Below are 18,503 nucleotides of genomic sequence, written 5' to 3' on the forward strand. Positions count from 1 at the left end.
AAATACAGTATAACCCTGATTTAACGATTGTCAAGGGACTGGAAAAAATGTCGTTAAATAAAGGACATTGTTAAATCGAGGTGCATATACATTCAATGCAGTTAAATCCGGACCAGTGAAATGTATCATTGAATTGAGGAAATCGTTAAATCGGGAATCGTTTAATCGAAATTACACTGTAATCAGTTCTATGACCATAAATTCAGCTACATTTGTAGCCATGAAATGCAATGCATTTAAGGCCAAATTATTCGGCATTCAAAAAGCATTAGTAAACTAGTCACACAAACTTAAAACATAAATAAATAAATAACAAAAACAAATACCGTAGGCTAAAACTCTGCTGAAATAAATTCTAAATTAAAAAAAAAACATATCTTACCTGTTTTATCTGTATTATTAAAATACTACTGTTTAAGAAAAGTTTTGAAACAAATGCATTTTACGAATGTTATTTTCTCACGAGGAAACGAAAAAAAATATCCTCAAGAAATTCCTGTTTTATTACTTTTTTTGACTAATAAGTACTTTGTAAAAGGAAATGTTTTCCAGTTAGAGACAGCAATGCCCTGAAGATCTCATTACAGAATGTGTGGAATATAATTCCCCGAAGTATGGTTAGAAACATTATTGCTAGCATTAAATTCCTTTTCGATGTTTGTGTTCAGCTCAGAGAGGAACACATTCCATATTAAATTCATCAACGTGAACGTTTTCTAGGTTATTTGTTTTTTTTCTCGGGTCGTTGTTTGCCACGAATTTTGCTATGTTTTATTGTTTCGTGGTAGTTTTATTTTAGGATAGCCAACTCTTATATTTTTTTTTCTTTTATATGCGTTATGATGTTGTCATTCCACAGTAATTCTTAAAAGTATAGCTTATATTTTATGAAAAACTTCGTTTAGATATGTAAAAATAATTTTGGACATATATGCTTATTTGCTCCTTATTATTGTGGATTGTTATTTTGATTTTCTCTAATGTTAAATTTCCTAAATGCGTGGAATTTTTCTCATCAAAATTTTCAAAAGTCCGATTCGAAAATCCTAATTCGAAGATAAAGAAAGGAAATAAAAGGAAATATTTTTTACGGGAAGGGATTTTGAATTTTTATTCTAATAATAGTACCAACATGCATTTATCTGAACAGTCACCCAATATGACGGTACCTTCCAATGTAGGATAACCCTTATTTTATGCGTGTAACCAACACCTACGTTACTAGCTGTCTAAGAGTTGATTTGTATTATGACCACAAATTGATCTAATTTGCAGTTACGAAAGAAAAAAGTGCTTACTTTGTTCTAAGTTCTGAAAAGGTTTTACTTTACACTGCTACAATAAACAGGTTAAACCGTTAATATAAGTTTAAAATTATATCTTTGTGAGTTCTTCTTTATGAGATATCTTTATGAGTTTACTATTTCTTCTGTATTAAGATTTTAAGTTCGTGCTTTTTCAGCATTTTTTAGGCGTCAGGCATAATTACTGCATATAAAAGATAATAAAAATCATGTTAAAGTACAGCTGAGTAGGAGGTTGTGAGTAATATTGAGCCAAATGCGCAATATGAGGAGACTCAAGTTAATTTCGTTTCAGAAAAGGAAGAACAGAGAAATGAACTGGAAAGATAAATGGTGCTGAGTTTGTGGCTACGCGGAGTCATTTTCAAATGATCATAAGGGTTAAGTTTGGGTTTTGGTGCTAAAGTGAATCAAATAAGCTCTTAAATGCTGCACTGTTAGTTGGAAAAAAATATTATTTGATTGAAATGCAAATATTTCATTTATAAAATGCAAGCTGTTGTTTTCTAGCGTTATTTTGTTTTGTACTCCATAGTAGGAGACATTTGGTAGAAACATACCTTTTCAGTATTTTTTAAAATTAAATATTATAGCTTAAACATTTAGTTTAAGCTTTTAAACTACAATTCTGGAAATCCCAGATTCCTGAATTTCATTTTACGCTCAATATTATTCTTTTTACCTTAATCTTTTAAGTTGTTAGGGACAAAATCAAAAGGAGCTTTTACCCTACCATTGTCATTATCGAGAAACTTACGCAAGAAGCTTAGATTATCTTTCAAAGCACAAAATTACATTTTAAAAAAATGCTTGAAACTGTAACTTGAAAAAAAAATAAAGAAAGAAAAAGAGATTTCTATGTATAAGGGTGCTAAGAATGGATTTCAGGGACGGAGTTCAACCGAAGTAAAGGTATGAATTTTCAAATTATTGAATTGACAGGGTTGCCTCACCCGTCAAGAGCAACTGCTGCATGACTTCCACTCTTTTAATTGGTACCCCTGATACAGGTGGTTTGTTAATTAACGCTTACACAGTAGCTCACTCGTATGTATCTGCCTCCTTGTTTTAGTCAAGCAAATTTACCCACATACAATAGGGCATATTTTGATAGCTGAAAAGTTTCATTCTTGATAATACAAATTATATAATTTCCTTCAAATGATGAATTCAAACATCTGGCGTCTTGTACTTTATAATTATGCTTCACTATTAGGAGATATGGAATAAAGCATATAACATTTTCCCATGTTAAAATTAATTATACGAATTAATGGTTTAACCCATTCGATGACCAGCCCGAAAACCCTTAACGCGCATGCCGCAGATAACGAAACGGAGTTGCTTTTTGCTACGTTGTAATAACACTTTTCTCCCCATTTTGCTATCGGTATTTTAATGTTGTTTTTGCTGTTCAGCTTGCATTCGAAAATCGCTTTGCTTTATTTGTTTTTAAGCTCTGAATTAAATAGTGCAATAAAATACAAGGTTGCTAATATGTGCTGAAATATTCATACATTTACGCAGTACATAACAGGAAAATAAGAAACTATAGAGGATTGGACGAAAAGAAATTATTTTCATAACACTAATTATTTTATTCATTTATTTTTCTTTTTGCTTTTATCTCAGTATATCTTTTTTGTTTTTCTTTTACTGTTAAACGTAAGACGATCTATCTTTCAAAAGGCCTCAACAAAACATTCTTCAAACAATTGACTGATCGATCCAACGTGTGAGCAAGCGGACAAAACGCTGAATGGACAAAAACGCTTTAAGTGTGGGAATGATATCCTAAGAGGATAAAAAGTATTCTTCGGTGTCTTTTGATATATTGTGACACTTCAAAACGACCAATAAACACAGAGACATCCCTTTGTTGGCAGGACTATGGTCGACTTTTATCGTAATTCAGGTGACTTTTAAATCCCTTCTGAATGCCCAGATATCAGTTGCTCAAGCGTGGGAAGTATTTTAAAGATAAATGATTACAAAAGATCAAAACTTGCGGCTAATCCCCTATTTCCCTAAAGGATACTTTTGTGCATGCAACTAAAAGCCCCCAGCTGAGAGAGGAATAACTAGACCGACTGGGAGGTCTGTATTCTCCAAGGACCCTCTTTGCAAACATCCGAGCAAGTTAGTTCCATTCAAAGAATGGTCAGAAGGTTTTAGTGTTTTGTGGTCAACCCTTTCACATTATTTTCTTACAACAAAACAGTTTAGCTCAGAAAGGAATTTCAAAGCAAGCTTTTATGCTTATATGACGGAACATGTCTTCAGAAGGAAAAAAAAAAGGAGATCTTGCTTGAAATCGAGTCGGATTTTAAATCTTTTTTTTAAACATACTTGGATAAATTTTAGTTAGTTTCATAGGATTATTTACTAATTATGGCAATTTGATTATTGAAAAGAAACCAAATATTTAACTTATATTTTTTAAATCTCATAAAAGAAGGTACAATTAAAACATTGGAGCTATTTTAAGACAATAAATAAAATCTGAAAAAGAATGGGGGAAAAGGAATGTTTCGCTTCTTATGAGTAAAGCGTACAAAAAAAGAACTCAAGATATTATCATTTTATTCGTACTGTCGTATCTATTTTATGTTTTACATAGTCAATTTTTACGTATAGTCAATGCGGTTGTCTTTTTTTTTTTCGTGAAATAAAAAATATTCAAAACCGTATCACTAAAAATCCATCAAAGGGTGCCGCGAATATAAAAAGATATAATTTACGTTTCAAAATATCATGATTTAAAAATAAATAAGCACTAAAAAATAATAATAGTATGCAAATAAATAAAAAGCGTAGTAAACACATTATAATAATAAAAAAAAACGAACTCGTACAAAATTAAGATACGTAAGATAATTTAAAAAAATATTGCGTAAAATAAATTGTAAAATTTGAGGATTATGAACAATTTAGTGAAGGATACTTGCGTAAGAAGGTAGATTTTTGATAACAAGAAAAACATATTTCTGTTTATTTGCTTTATTCAGGCATAGAAATATTGATAAATATGTAAGGAAATATTTTCACACTTGTTCATCAGGAGTTCAAATGCCAGAATGCTAAGAAACAAAGCTTCCACGAAAAGATAAAAATATAATGCCTGATTATTTGAAGCATTATACGTGCCCCACCAAAGAGTACTTGAATAGTTAATATCTTAGTAAAATAAAATAAATTACAACAAGTTCCGTGAAATACTATAAGTTACATCCCTTTTGTCTAAGAAAAGAGCTTGATTACCGCTCCCCTAAAAGCTCCAGAGCCCAACAGAGAAGCGCAATAACAGGGTTCTGCTCCTGGAAGGATCGCCGACACATATTCGGCCGAAGCAAAAACTGCTAGAAACGCCGTGACGACACAGGATCGTCGAGGGCAGTTAGGAACCATTTTCTTGCGACGAGCCTGAATCGGCCGGGGCAGTATTAACACAAACTGCGCGGCCGATCCTGTATCGGCCGGGGCAAGGAATGGGTTAAATAATTTGTCTTAAACTACCGACCTGGTTTTCACTCGTGCTACACACTTGCTTCTAAATTAAAGACTGGTAGCACCAGATTGAACAATATTTTGTTCTCTTATTTTAACTAATTCTACTAATAAGTACTTCATTTTTTTTTTCAGTCGTGATGCAACATTATGAAATTCGGTTGTTCGACGAATTCGTCTTAAGAGGAAACATGGCCGTACTTCGATGTCCAGTTCCTAGTTTCGTAAGTGATTACGTGCAAGTATCAGCCTGGGAGAGAATGGATGGGTTTTTCATAACTCCGGGCATCATAAGTGGTACGTTTAAATAATCTTTCACTATCTGACTAATATTATTATTTGTGCGTATAATTTTTAAAGAAACCATGTATTTTTTAGTTGGCTACTCCATTTGTAAGATAATTTAGGAGCTATTTAATCTTGTATTTTTACAATTATAAGTTTTATCTCATTTTAACAATAATTACAGGATAATTTATATTAAGAGTATCAACATATTTTAAATCTTAGTTGTCATTTTTTAAGTTGCAATATATAACCCCAGAATTACGGGCGTGATTTTGACACCAAGCAAACTTTTTTTGCTAACTCATCCTCTGTAGTTTTACAAAAAGCTAAATATAGTTCCTCAACTTTTCCTAAATAATCATGCTAATTAGTAATATAAAGCTTTAAAAACATTAAATCTAAATAAAGGATTATACCTAAAAGTTTGGTCATGAGTCATTTTGACCCTTTGGAGAGAAAAAAAGAAGTGTTTATACCTTTACTGATGCTGAAACATAGTAGAACCTAAAAATGTCTCTAAGAATGTAACATTGTAAGAACTTAAAGCATTCATAATGTTTTTGTACATGTAAGAGAGCATTAATCGCTAGTTTCTGAAATGCAAGTGAAACAGCGCTGATTATTTTAAGGATTTTCAAACTTTTTTTAAATGCTTCAATATACATCTTTGGAATATCTGCATCCTTTAAAAAACTGCATTTATTCTACATATGTTTACTTCAAACTAATTTTTACAAATATACAACATTATGAATTGAACTGTGCAGATTTCTTTTCATGGGCCAAAATGACCCTCTCCGTATTTCTAGCTATACGAATATACGTCTTAATTGTAGTGTTAAAATAGGAGTACATATTTTTTTTTAATAAATCAATATTTTTGATATCAGAAAGTATTAAGTGCATACCATCTCACAGAATATATTTCTAAGTATTTGGAGATGTTTTGAAATAAATTTAATTCATTATTTCAATGATAACAACAGTAGCGGTAGTGGTACTAGTAGTAGAAGTGGTAGTAATTAACATACTTAAATTTTAAAGAAATGTACGCGCTTTTATAATGCTAGTAATCAATTGATGTACTCTATACTTCCATTTCCATGCAGAACCATTAAAGTTTTTTTTTCTTTTTTGTATCTTCTATCGTTTTTCCATTACACCTACTTATCGCTATCAACACACTGACAATTATGTGAAAATTTTCAACGCAATACTTAGAATTTATGCTTTTGAAAACCATTCTACATTCCTAAAGAAAGAAAAGAAAAATGACATTAATTTATATAAAAATAGTACTAAAAAATCTGTTTTAGACAGTGATAGAAATTCTGAGGGAAACAAATTGCGGCGGATAATATCGTGACTTGTTTTAACGTATGTTTTCAAATACTTTAAACGAAAAAAGCAAAAGACTATTTATAAATTCATTAATATTTTAAAAACTAATTGTGTGACGTCTTCGAAAAATAAAGATACGTAATCAGAATTTTTAGCAAGCTATATGGCCGCTAAAATTTAACCCCTTGATTTTTAACGGTTCCTCCTAGCTGGAGAAAAAGTCTTATTTGTATTTATTTTTCAAAGACAATATCCGCTTTCTTGCATTTAAAAAGCACCTTTTTTTAATATTCTAAATTATTTTTTCCTTGTGACACGAAGTTTGTCACTAAGTATTAGGTAACTCGTTGTAGTAAAGACTGATCGGAAGAGAAACCGTTTTAGATTTCATTCGAGGAAAACTAAACCTCAATTTTCTCTGAAATTTCTGTCGCGCCAGCTCTGAGAGTCCTGGCTTGTTTGTCAAATTAGTGTGACGAGCAGATATCTGGTCACAACGATCGTTAAAACAGGAGAAGGAAAGACGAAGCGAGATTTAGCGGCCTGAACTATTAGTTTAGGCTATTAATTATATTTTAAACTAGGGGTACCCGCACAGCTTTGCCCGTAGTTGAAAATTAAAAGATCATTTGGTTCGCCTGTATGTTTACAAATAATGGATCGTGAATTTCTTGCCAATTTGCTCGCCTATAACGGTTCCACGTTATGATAATTTGGTAATATACTCGTCCACTTTGCGATACTTTGCTCGGTAAAATGTTCTTAAAATTGGAATAGAAAAAGAATAAAATCAAATTTTCGAAAAATCGTTTCGAGGAGCACACCCCCATGCTACAAACTAATTTTTTGCCAAATTTCATGAAAATCGACTGAACGGTCTAGGCGCTATGCGCGTCACAGAAATACTGACAGAGTTCCCGACATCCAGGCAGAGAGACTTTCAGCTTTGTAATTATTAAAGATTATTATTATGAATATAACTCTAACATGTTTTTGTTTGGTGATAAGGACCACATTAAGAAAACTGCATACAGATCTCCGCATAAGAAAAACGCCCGAAAATTTACTAGTGTAGCTGTAAAAAAACGTTTTCGCAACACAATAAAAAAAAATATGGTTAATACGGACCGCATAAAAAAGTCTCACGTATAAAATGTAACTCAAAACCTTATGAAACAAACAGAAAAGTCGTCTTTAAAGAAATTCAAGACTTGACGGCTACTTGGAATGGTGCCAAATATTTTACAATCTGATTGTAAAAATACACATGCGAACATTAAAAAAATTGCTTAATTATATTCTTATTTTACCCGTTCAAAAATTTTCAAAACGTAAAACTTTTTCTTTCGTAGTCTGTCAGCACAATAACTTTCTTGTAGTAAACTGGTTCAAAATCTTTTCGTCCCATGAATATACTATGTCGCCACACTAGTTTTATAGATAACGTCGTCAATTATGTCACAATTTCGTTGATATGTATATGCACCACACAAAAATCACAAAATGTTTGGGTGTAATTCATTTTGAAATGATTTTTTATATGCAAATATGGAACAAATAATTGTTATAGATTCGTTATCAGTCCAGTGTTTTACTAATACCCAAATATTCTGGTTATATGTTCACTAGTGTGCTAATTCACATGCAAATATGTTTATCTACTTTGTGCATATTACCCATTTCAATTCTCGGGGTTAGATCGGAAAAAATGTGTCACAATCCCCTTACCCTATCGTGACACTTCTAAATCTGAAGTTGTATTCGTATGTAATTCAGCGGGAACAATTCTATCTGAAAAAATTTCTCTATCTGTTCTATCTAAATCTATTATTGGATCATTATTTATGCCCTATCAGAGACGTTCATAAAGTCATTTGTCCGACGTTTTTTCTAACTGTTTTACAATTTGAAACGTTAGCAAAAATACAGCGCAGAAACTGCTTTGCGCACGAGAAGAAAGATAATGAAAATTGAAATGAAACTCTAGGCCCGGGAGATAAGGGATAACTCAAATGATTTAGCTGCAATTTCATGTAAACGGAGTGCAACTTAATACTAACAGATAGCATCCGAATTAAGGTTCTTCAGAATAACCATTATCATCTTTAATACCTTTACTACTAAGTAAAACAGAAAGGACATGGCTTCCACTCAAAACCTGCTGATGGGAAGGGGAAAGTAAAAATAAAATAGAGTTGAATATAAAGTTCAGAAGCCATTAACCTGGTTTTTAATATACAACAGAGGATCATTACAGTTCTGAAGCTTCTATTTTTGCAAATTACGAAAATAACGGGTCAGCGTAAATTGCCCGCTTGTGTTTAGCGAATTGCTACAATGTTCTCAAAAGAGCGTAAGAAAAATAGATAACTAATCTAAAATGAGCTCTTGCTGAAAGCTATAATTTCATGTATTTGGCGTAATCCTTGTTTATTTTTACTCAAAACTTCCCATGGCTTTGTGTATTTAAAAAACTGGTTTTGGAATTGATCCGCTCAAAATTTGACGAAACACTTTTATTCTGCAACCTAAAGTAATTGCTGGTAGTCTTACTATTTCTGAAAAATTATGAAATAAGCTTTTACGCACAAAAACCCCCTTTTTTTGGCCAACCTTCAAACGCAAAACATTTCTTAAATGATTCTGGATTTGGATGCTCCTGTTGGAAAAAAATTGTCCTTTAAACAGTTGTTGACAAAACGCCTTTCAAAACGCATGTGTAGATTTCTTTAAACCCTTATTTCACAGGAAAACACTCTTAATTATCCAAAAGGAAGTTGGCAAAGAAAAGAAAACGAAAACATGAAAGAATATTATTTTCAAATACGTACTATACTAGTACATATATATATATATATAGAACTATGTATAAAACTTGAAAAAGTGTCAAACGATTTCCTGGGCTTTCTTAGCCGAATAGATGTGTTTCTGAATATTTCCTTTCTTCCAGCTAAATATGGGATGCTTGAGAGCGGAGATCTGTACATCAGAGATACTTCTGAGCATGATGGATCATACAGCTTTCGATGTCATACCGAGAATGTGGTTACAAAGGAGAAGAAAGTCAGCATGAACTATTCCAAGATCATTGTGACAGGTAAAAAAAACTTCTTCCTTTTATATTTCGCTATTTTTATGATATTATATTTGAAAGAAAATGAGGGATTATATATATATATATATATATATATATATATATATATATATATATATATATATATATATATATATATATATATATATATATATATATATATATATATATATATATATATATATATATATATATATATATATATATATATATATAATAAAAATAATCAAATAAAATTATTAAAAGAAATCCCTTTAAATAAAAACGATTTATTTAATAGAGGGTATATCAATGAAACAAGTTGGTTTGATGTCACGTATTGTTTTTCTAAGTTCTTTTTTTTTTTTTTTTTTTTGCGTTACGTAATTATTTGAAATCAATAAATAAAGACACACGATTGAATTTGAATAGATATTTTTAAGACTCAAAAAAAAATTTTATATTTGCGTATAAGTTATATTTAAATTAAACATTATTTTTCATCCTACATAAAGACACTGAACACACTACATTGAAAGCACTGAAAAAAAATATAAATTCATGGTAGTTTTATGACATAATGAGATATCATGTAATCTGAATTGGAGAGAAAATTAATGTCTTATAAAATGCTGTGACGTTTATACAATATTCACTATTTAAGCAAATATAATCTTAAATAAGCATTTTTTGTTTTATTTTAATAAAAATTATTATTATGATTAGTTATGAACAATTGCACAATGTCATTAGTAGGTAATATCACATAGTTTATAATTTTAAAGAATAATAATGCAGAACGGACATATATTAAGTACGTATACTAAATTATTAATGCAATTTATGTTAATAAAACGCTCAGAAAAATCAAATAAAGACAACTTCCGTTACGAAAATGAAATTCTACTGATTCATTAAATTTGAAACCAATAGAAAAATCGACTGAATCCAATGCGTGAGTGAACATGAACTTATTACCAAAATCCTTGATAAGCTGCTTTCTGTAGGTTACATTTCGTCGTTAAAGATAATTCGTTGCTGCCTGAAATAAGCTGCATGTTGTATTTATTTAGTAAAAAAAATGACATATTAACAATGTTTGACTAAAAGATAATAATACAAAGTTAATATGGATAGGTATGCTTTAAATTGAGCATAGTAACGTTTTATTTATATCTTTTAGTTTTCAACATATTTATCTTTTTAATTCTTATTTAATTCCTATTGTTTATTATTTTAATCGTTAAAAACGTTGCGTTTGTTAAACATACTTTCTGCTATAATTTTTGGTAAAAGAACAAAAACCCTTCCAGAATTAATATTCATTCCATTCCGTAAATTAAAATGGTGTTAAAACAATCTGAGTAAATGAAATCTTGTTTTACTTGTTTGTTATTTCTCTCTTTCACTAGAAACACATAATCGTTGATTTCCGAAATTAAAATGATGTAAAAACAATCTGAAAAAATAATCTCTTGTTTTACACGAACATTTTTCTCTTTCTCCAGAGAACCGCATCATAAAAATTCATTTTTTAAATTAAAATGATGTAAAAACAATCGGAATAGATGAAATCTTGTTTTACACGAACATTTATCTCTTTCTCTGGAGAACATCATACTCATTCATTTTTGAAATTAAAATGATGTAAACACAATCCGAATAGATGAAATCTTGTTTTACACGAACATTTATCTCTTTCTCTAGAGAACGACATCATAATAATTCATTTCCAAAATTTAAATGATGTAAAACCAATCTTAATAGATGAAATCTTGTTTTACCCGAACATGTATATCTTTCTCTAGAGAACGATATCATAATCATTCATTTCCGAAATTAAAATGATGTAAAAACAATCTGAATAAATAATCTCCTGTTTTACACGAATATTTTTCTCGTTCACTCGAAACACATCATAATCGTTCATTTCCGAAATTAAATGATGTAAAAACAATCAGAATAAATGATCTCTTGTTTTACACAAACAATTTTCTCTTTCTCCAGAGAGAGAGAGAACGACATCATAATCATTCATTTCCAAAATTAAAATGATAAAAAAATCAATCACGAAGGATGAAATCTTGTTTTACACGAATTTTTATCTCTTTCTCTAGAGAACGATATCATAATCATTCATTTCCGAAATTAAAATGATGTAAAAACAATCTGAATAAATATTCTCTTGTTTTACACGAACATTTCTCGCATTCTCTAGAACGACATCATAATCATTCATTTCCAAAATTAAAATCATGTAAAAACAATCAGAATAAATGGTCTCATGTTTTACACGAACATTTCTCTCTTTCTCCAGAACCACATCATAATCAACCTCCGAGAGTAACCAAGCGTCTGAACCGTATCTCAGTACCACAGGGACAGCGTGCAACCCTTCCCTGCATTGCTCAGGGTTATCCTGTTCCCACATACCGTTGGTATAGAGATCAAGGCGATCAACGGCCTCTGCCAGATCACACGATATCTGTCAGTCAAGAAGCTGGAGTATTGATATTTCATAAAGTGCTTCCAAGTGATAGTGGGCGTTACATGTGTCACGTCGCGAACGTGATGGGGGAGGAGAAAGTGGATATCGAACTTATAGTTGAAGGTAAGTTGCAGTTCCAATCGATCATGTTCTTTTGCATATTTAAGCACGTGTCATAGTCATAAAAGACTTTCTGGAATGTGTTCTTGTGGCATTCTTTTGAAATGCTTAAAATAGTTCTACACAATTTAGGTTGATAATATTGGAGAAATTTATTTTTAAATGCTTAAAATATTTCAACATAACTCAGATTGAGTACGTTAAAGAATATTCTTTTGAAATACTTAAAATTTTTTCACACTATTCAGATTGGGAATATTAAAGATGAATAAAATATTTAAATAATATTAGGTTTAAAATTTATGCCGTAATGTGTTATCGTTTACACAGTGTCATCTAAAAACAACCGATTTTTTTAGTGATAGATCGCATTTAAAAATTCTATGAATAAATTAATTGACAGTTCAAAGGATTGTATTGACCCCACTGGATCCTGTTCTGAAAAAAAAAGCTTTAAAGCATACTACTACGCATATTTTACTGTATCACTAAAAGGTTATTTTTACTTCATTATAATAATACATTTGTTAAATAAGCTTGATGATGTTGAATTTAATATAGTTTTGTTATTAAACATATGTCAAAGAAAAGAGTTGAAACTAAGATTTATATATGTAATATTTAAGTGATTGTATCTCTATTTATTACAGCTTATAATATACGATAACTCAGAGGATTTGCGCGAATTTTACAGGAGAAAATTTTGTGATAGTCACAATATATAACATTTTTTAATGCTTCTGAAAAGTAAGTTTCCTATATTTTAAGGTAACTTTTATTACTGCAGAATAAGTCTTGATGAATGATTATTTATTTACTTTACTTTTTTGCATTAATATTGCATAAGTCGTTACATTTATTTTATGGTCATATTGTCCTCCAATTTCCCATACCGAATCTATACGTCTACGAGCACTGTCAGAGGTTGAGAGCACAAAACCTGCTGACTCGTAAAAAAAACTGCCGTTTTAGGGTCTTATCAAAGAGTTAAAAAAAACATACAAAAGTTTTATGTGCTGGAGGTTCTGGAGTACGAAAAGCGAAGTGTTTCGCAAACTATTGATACATCGCATACCTATAATAAGAAGTCGAATAGTAAATGATGATAAAAACGTCCACTGCGTGCTACTTATTCATCCTCAGAATTCAAAAGTCTATTCTGTTATAATTTCACTGTAAAATAAGGTTAATTAATTGGCAAAATAGAAACTTTTAGCTTTCTTTTTGTTTTTCTGCCAAAGGTAAAATATTGTTTTAAGTAGTATCTCTTCACTGAAATTTGTCTGTTAAGTCATTTTTAGTATGTTATATCTTTGTAATATGTGCTAAAATTTGTTTAACTAATTTCAATTTAAAAATAACTTTATGATAAAGGCGGAAAAATAATAAAATTCAACCCTATTGGAAGTGTTCTAATAAAAGTTCCAGAAAATGCATAAAACCAATTCAGTTTTGTTCCGTACAATTAAAAAGGAAAGTTAAAAGGGGAAATTATTCTTTAGAAAAACAAGTGCTAGTCGTGAGTAAAAGAAATCGATTTTAAGTGAAAATACTTTCATTTTCCATTTCAGTTTAATTTAGTTCTGTTATCTTCTGACAAAATGAAAATGCTGTTTATGCTTCTAGTGTAACCAAAGAAAAAGAAGAAAACACATTTTATGAAAGGGATCAAATAATTACATAAGTTGATTACTGCAGTTAAAAGTACGTTAACGTAGTTTAGTAAATGTTCTGTGCTTACTAAACTTACGTAAGAGTATTATGAATGTTTATTTTTGCTGAAAAATGTGGGTTTATTGAAGTTAGTTAAGTTTTAATTAAAACCCAGTGCAAAAAAAGGTTAACATATTTAATGCAATAAAATTACTAAAAGCTTATTAAAGTACAGAAAGAAAGAGAGGAATATTTTTCTGCAATGTGAAATAAAATCTCTTAATGTGTTAATGTGTTAAAATCAAAGCCTGTCCATACAACTTCTACAAAAATGTTAATGTGTAACGTTATTGTTTCGAGATGAACCACCAAAAGACGTTAAGATATACCCCTAAATAGTACACAGCTGATATAAGTGCTGACATTACCACATGCGCCCTTGCAAACAAATGTGCTGTATAGTTTGAGACTTAAGTTTCTGGTTTCAGTAATTAAATGGTCAATAAGTTTGACATTTCAGAGAGCAAGTGCAATCTTGCGTCGAACGAAAATTTTCAAAATGGATTTAACAAAACTTCTAACTGTTCAAAAGTGGTTGCAAAGATAACAGCCAAGAACGGTGTTGCACAGGTTGGAAAAATATCAAGTGATGAACGATGTGTGATAACAACCGCTGAATCGCTGTGTGTTGTGAGGCAGGGACAGAGTCTGCAAATGGCGTCCATCCACATCCCACACATATTCGATTGGTGACAGGTCAGGGGAGTATGGTGGTCAGGGAAGCATCTGTGTGCCTTGGAGAGCATGTTGGCAGATGCGAGCACTGTGTGGTCGGGCGTTATCCTGATGAAAAATTACATTTGGTAGCCCTTGAAGGTAAGGGATTGCCACAGGCCGCAGCACATTATCCAAGTATCGTTGGGCCGTCATAGTGCCTGAATACGAATTAGAGGTGATATGGAATTATACGCAGTTGCGCCCCAAACCATTATGCCACGTTGTCGTGCGGTGGGACGCTCCACAGTTACTGCCGGATTAGATCTGTCTCCATGTCGACGCCACACACGTATGCGGCGACTATCACTGGATAAACAGAAGCGGGATTCATCTGAGAACACGACATTTCGCCATTCTGTCATCCACGTCGCTCTAGTCCGGCACCATACTAAACGTTGCTGTCTATGTTGTGGGATCAAGGGCAGTCTTCTTAGCGGACGCCGTGATTGCAGACCACGTGCGATCAAACGACGGGAAAGAGTTCTGGTTGACACAGGAACATTCAGGGTAACTTGCATCTGCTGCAGAATCGAGGAACAAGTGACTTGTAGGTCTGCTACAGCTTGCCGGTGGATGCTTTGATCCACGCGTTCTGACGTCACTCTGGCTTTCCCTGCACCCCTCAATCTTGCCACATTTCGTTGTTCCTACCATTGTCGGCACAGCCGATGCACCGTGCTCGCATCCATGTGGGTATCAGCTACGATTTGACGTACGGACCAACCTCCCTTCCTCAGTCCGATCACCATATCCCTAGTAAAATCGTCTATCTGCTGGAAGTGCCTTCGTTGACGTCGGACTGGCATTCTCTTGTGTTACACGTATCCTCCAAGACAAAAACAAAATTTCTTCGATGATTCTCCAGTCAGAAATAACGAGACGAATATTTCCCATTCTGCAAGTTCCTTCCCTTATATCTTACTTCACGTGCGTCGGAGAGCTGCGCATTTCACATCATTTACATAACTCAGTGATGTACGTCTACTCTAAAATGTGCATAAATTTCTGAACACTCCTACTTAGTGTTGCATTTTCAATGTCGAGCAGTGTATATATATATATATATTCGGGAATTCAATTGCATTATTAAATTCAATTTAAAAAATACAATCGTGCAGGGAAAAAAATCGTTTGGGCAACATATATTTTGCGAAATACGTATTGTTTTGCTTCAAAAATGTCAGTGTCAGCAATAAGTAAAGTTTAAGAGATAGATGCAAAATATCGTTTATAGTCGACGTACAATTAACCTATCAGAAAACATTATAAGAACAAGAAAGGAACAAGGAAACACAAAGAAAACGAAGATACATCTTAAAAATGAGAAGTAAAACACAGTAGTAACTAATTTTCATAAAAATTAATCTTAAAGTAAGTTACCAGAATTGGTATTATTATATCCAGTGAACATACTCTTTTAATGGAACTTAAACATGCATTTCATAACATTACATAATAGTCCTTTCGCAATAAAAATCCAGAGTAATGAAAGGAGAAGCGACTTCTAAAAGATAAACTTTAAAAGGAAAAAAAATCAAAAAAAAAAAAAAAAAAAACGAAAAGTGGATAGCATCCTGGTCAGAAAAGAGGAAAAAACACTGAATAATTTTAAAAGTGTTCTTTCCATCATTATTAAAAGTAAGTTTTCAACTTTAATCTCCTCGGCGTTTCTTTCCTTTCTTAAATGGTTTTCTTTTTGCCCACTCGCTCTCTCAAATTTCATTCTTTAGCCGTGAAATAAAAGTTGTTTACTCGCGAAGCGTTTTCAAGATTTTTTTTTTCATCTCCCTTTAAAGTAATCGAAAATGTTGGTGCTTCTTACAAAATAACAACGTTTTTCTTAAAGAAGAATATTGGAAAGCTTGCTTTTTAAAATGATTGAGATTTCTAGTATACACTTTTTTTTTTAAGAATCAGAATCTATGGCATACAGAGAAAAAGGTTAGTACTTGATTTGTGTTAAAACTAATAAATGAAACATAATATCAAAGTAAAAATAAAAGCAATGCCGCTAAAAAAATAATAAAAGAAAAAAGAAATCCCAACATTCACGAAAAAAATGTTTTTCTGGCTTTTGTAGGTTGCCTTTTCCTTAATAAATTCCTTTATAGGCATTCTAAAGGCGACTTTTTGTAGACTCAAAACTTCATATATCGGTAACTGATTTCGCAGTTATTGTTATTTTAGCACAGTTCATGTTATCATAGAATTGAACGACATGGTATAGAAAGCATGCATTTTCCCCAACCATATTTAAAAAAAAACTATTCGCTGTGTGCCCAAAGTGAAGAGTATTTATCACTATTTCTAGTTTAATTAGCAAAAAAACTCTGGTCTATGGGCCAAGCACAAATATCTTTCAAGTTTGTTTACCAATCTTCAAAGAGAAGTTGCTTGAACTCAATAGAAAAATGCAATGTTCCTACGCAGAAACTGTCTCATTAAGTTTTAATTAATAATTGAAATAGGAACTATGTTCCATCGCCTGTCTCTAGGTGGCACTATTACACAAAATATTTGTGATCTAAAATTTTAAGAATCTGTTTTTTCAACCGTAATTTTACTGTTTTACGCAATTTTTCGTTGCAAAATACATTAATACGTTTTAAATTACTAACTTTTTTTGTAATTTTTTAAAAAGGAAATCCAAGATTGTATCAATCCGCTCTCAACATTTCGTTTATTAAAGCTGCGGGGATATACATTGTTAAGTACAAAAAATTAGAAGGCACTTTATTTAACAAGAAAGATTAATAGATCACCAATTAAAAATAATTGACCAACAAAATCTTTTGAACATAAACAACTATAACAGATGCCAATGCACGCTTAAAAGACAGTAAAATTAAACATCAGCAGACGATAAATTAAAAATTAAAAAGTATATTTCACTTTCATGTCATGACGTTTTATCTTTTCATTTTAATGATTATTGCTTTTTGATTATAGACGATATTTTAAGTTCATTTTAGCCTACTTTCATGTTAAAGTAAAATAAAATAAATATAGACAAAAAGTGGTTTGATCGGTTAAGGTTAATGTATCGTAAAAATATTGCTTAGTGCAAAAAAATGTCAAAACTAAATAAATTAATAAAATTATCGAAAAAAAAAAAACAATTCGAAAGTAGGGTTTTCAGATGGGGAAAATTTGTTTTTCCGTCGGTCTATCTGCCCCCACCCCCCAATAATTTTGAACGAATAGTACGATTCAAACAAACATTTATTTATTTATTTATTTCTGAAGATTTTGCCGACGACACATCATTTCCGTGTTTCATTTTTTGATTCTAACAATTTTTCGTTCAATTTTAAACAGTTCGAAAAATTTAACATTATCGTGAACGGGTATATTTAAGGCAAATATAAAGTGCGAACTTAAAGACGGATTTGTTTAAGAAAAACTTTGTGGGGAAAAACATCTTGATGACGAAAATTTGTACATTTATTTATTTATTTATTTTAATTAGCTATTTTAAGGGCAGTTTTTCGACAATTATTTGTTTTTTAACATTAACGACAGCGAGAAAAATTACTTTTTGGCAATAAAAGCTGAAAAATGTGTTCAAATTCTGAATACATTCCTTTTTTTTTTTTTTTTTGGTGACATGAAAAACGAAAAAAAAAGTATTTAATAAACATTTTTAAAAAAGCATATCTCGTAGACTTAACATTGGCCAAAGTCGGAGGTAAATATAACAATTGAATCGAAATGAATTTAAAGCGCAAGTATTTTAATCAGGGCTGTGGAGTTGGAGGAAAAAAGAACAATTCCTGACTCTGACTCCTACCCTATCCCTTCGTTTGTGCTCTAACCTTCTACGGCACTAACTATCAAGAAAATACTCACTGCTGACGCTTGAATAATTTGATCCAGTATTGAATAACCTTTTTTTTACCTTGTGATACAACTCACGTTAATAGTAATTTCGCGAGCGAGAACAAATGTAAAA

At 31.4% G+C, this 18,503-nt stretch overlaps 1 protein-coding gene across 1 annotated transcript in view; it reads left to right on the plus strand.

Annotated features, from left to right (window-relative positions):
* Nucleotides 1–4,946: 4,946 nt before the first annotated feature.
* Nucleotides 4,947–18,503, plus strand: part of LOC129222177 (cell adhesion molecule DSCAM-like) — a 102,132-nt gene continuing 88,575 nt past the window's right edge. Inside the window, exons 1-3 of the mRNA XM_054856642.1 lie at nt 4,947–5,108; nt 9,391–9,537; nt 11,831–12,124. Coding sequence (XP_054712617.1) covers nt 4,952–5,108; nt 9,391–9,537; nt 11,831–12,124 — 598 coding nt within the window. The 5' untranslated portion in view covers nt 4,947–4,951. The remainder of the gene's footprint in view (nt 5,109–9,390; nt 9,538–11,830; nt 12,125–18,503) is intronic.

This window comes from Uloborus diversus, chromosome 5, assembly GCF_026930045.1.
Source record: "Uloborus diversus isolate 005 chromosome 5, Udiv.v.3.1, whole genome shotgun sequence".
Taxonomy (NCBI): Eukaryota; Metazoa; Arthropoda; class Arachnida; order Araneae; family Uloboridae; genus Uloborus; species Uloborus diversus.